A 1,405-nucleotide genomic window follows, 5' to 3' on the forward strand; every position below is an offset into this window, starting at 1 on the left:
CCACCAGCATGATGCTCTGAAGGGGAAAAAAAAATGTCCAAGAGCTGCCAAAAAATGGCTCTGAGAGTCCTTAGGTCCTGGTTCCACGCTGGTCTTGATGGGGTGAGTCCTGCTGGGAACCAGGAGAGCTGCTGGGCTGGGAAAGGGGAGAAATGGGAAGTGAGGGACACGAGCCCAGTTGGCCATGGCAGGGCCCCATGGTGCTGGTGCTCACCCTGTGTTTGAGGTAGGACAGGTAGGTGTCCCAGCCCAGCGTGATGATGTTGACATAAATCACCCGGTATTTTGGGGGGACAAAGAGGAAATTGATGAGCTGAGCCCCCGGCCAGATGCACCAGTCAGCCTGGAGAGAGCCAAGAGCAGCTGGATGATCCCTGCTCAGCACTGGAGGTGGGATGGAGAGCTCAGGGGGGGCTGGGTTTTACCTTGTAGAACTCCCAGAATTTCTCCTTCAGCTCCTTCCAGCTGGCTGCCAGAGTCTGGCCCTCCAGGGTTCCCATCCCTGTGGGAACAGAGGGACATCAGGGGATGGGAATTGTCACCTCATGGGATCAGAGAATCATGGAATGGTTTGGGTGGGAAGAGACCTTCAAGATCATCTAGTTCCAACCCCCTTGCATGGGCAGGGACACCTCCCACCAGCCCAGGTTGCTCCAAGCCCCATCCAACCTGCCCTTCAACACTGCCAGGGATGGGGCAGCCACAGCTTCCCTGGGCAACCTGGGCCAGGGTCTCACCACCCTCACAGGAAAGAATTCCTTCCTCATGTCTCCACTCAATCTCCCTCCTCCAGTTTAAAGCCATCATCCCTTATCCCATCAGGCCACACCCTTGTACCTGTGCCCGACATGGAAAAACACCCCCCAAAACCCTCAAAACCCTGCAGGGGAAAAGGAAAAACAGGCCCAGCCCCCCAGGAAACCCACATCCAGGGAGGCCACTTTCACCCCCCCAGTGACACTGACCCAAGCCAGCACATACCCAGGAAGTACCAGGCTCCCAGGGCAGGTGATGCCACCAGTTGGTCGATCAGGACTTTCTTCAGGACTGTCCTCAAGCCCCTGACACCCCGGGCAGGGAAGGCCCCATCCAGCCACAGGTACCAGTAGTGCAGGATGGGGCCCATGCTGCAGCCCACAGCAAACATCCTGCCTGCAACACAACACCAGCCCGGGCACCCTGAATTATTGATGTCCCCCCTCATCCCTCAGAATCCCTCCCCCTTTGAAAGCAGATCCTGCTCCAGGGAAGGTCCACAGGGAGTCTGGGCTTTGCACGGGGCTGGACATGGAGTCTCTGCTCTGTGATCCATTGTTTTAACATTGAGGTGTAGAAAATAGATTCATAGAGTCATGGAATGGTTGGGGTTGGAAGGAAACTTAAAGATCATCTAGATCCAACCCCC

General features: G+C 56.3%; 1 protein-coding gene across 1 annotated transcript; it reads right to left on the reverse strand.

Moving 5' to 3' along the window:
• Positions 1-214: 214 nt before the first annotated feature.
• On the reverse strand, positions 215-1,147 carry MPV17L2 (MPV17 mitochondrial membrane protein-like 2; the record flags this gene model as incomplete). The annotated part of the gene is made up of 3 exons (XM_009997791.1): positions 982-1,147; positions 426-502; positions 215-343 (listed from the first exon to the last, which is right to left on the reverse strand). Coding segments are annotated over exons 1-3 (372 nt in total), but the record flags the coding sequence as incomplete, so codon positions are not given.
• Between the last annotated feature and the right edge of the window lie 258 nt (positions 1,148-1,405).

Source organism: Chaetura pelagica, unplaced genomic scaffold (genome assembly GCF_000747805.2).
Source record: "Chaetura pelagica isolate M959 unplaced genomic scaffold, ChaPel_1.0 scaffold595, whole genome shotgun sequence".
NCBI lineage: Eukaryota > Metazoa > Chordata > Aves > Apodiformes > Apodidae > Chaetura > Chaetura pelagica.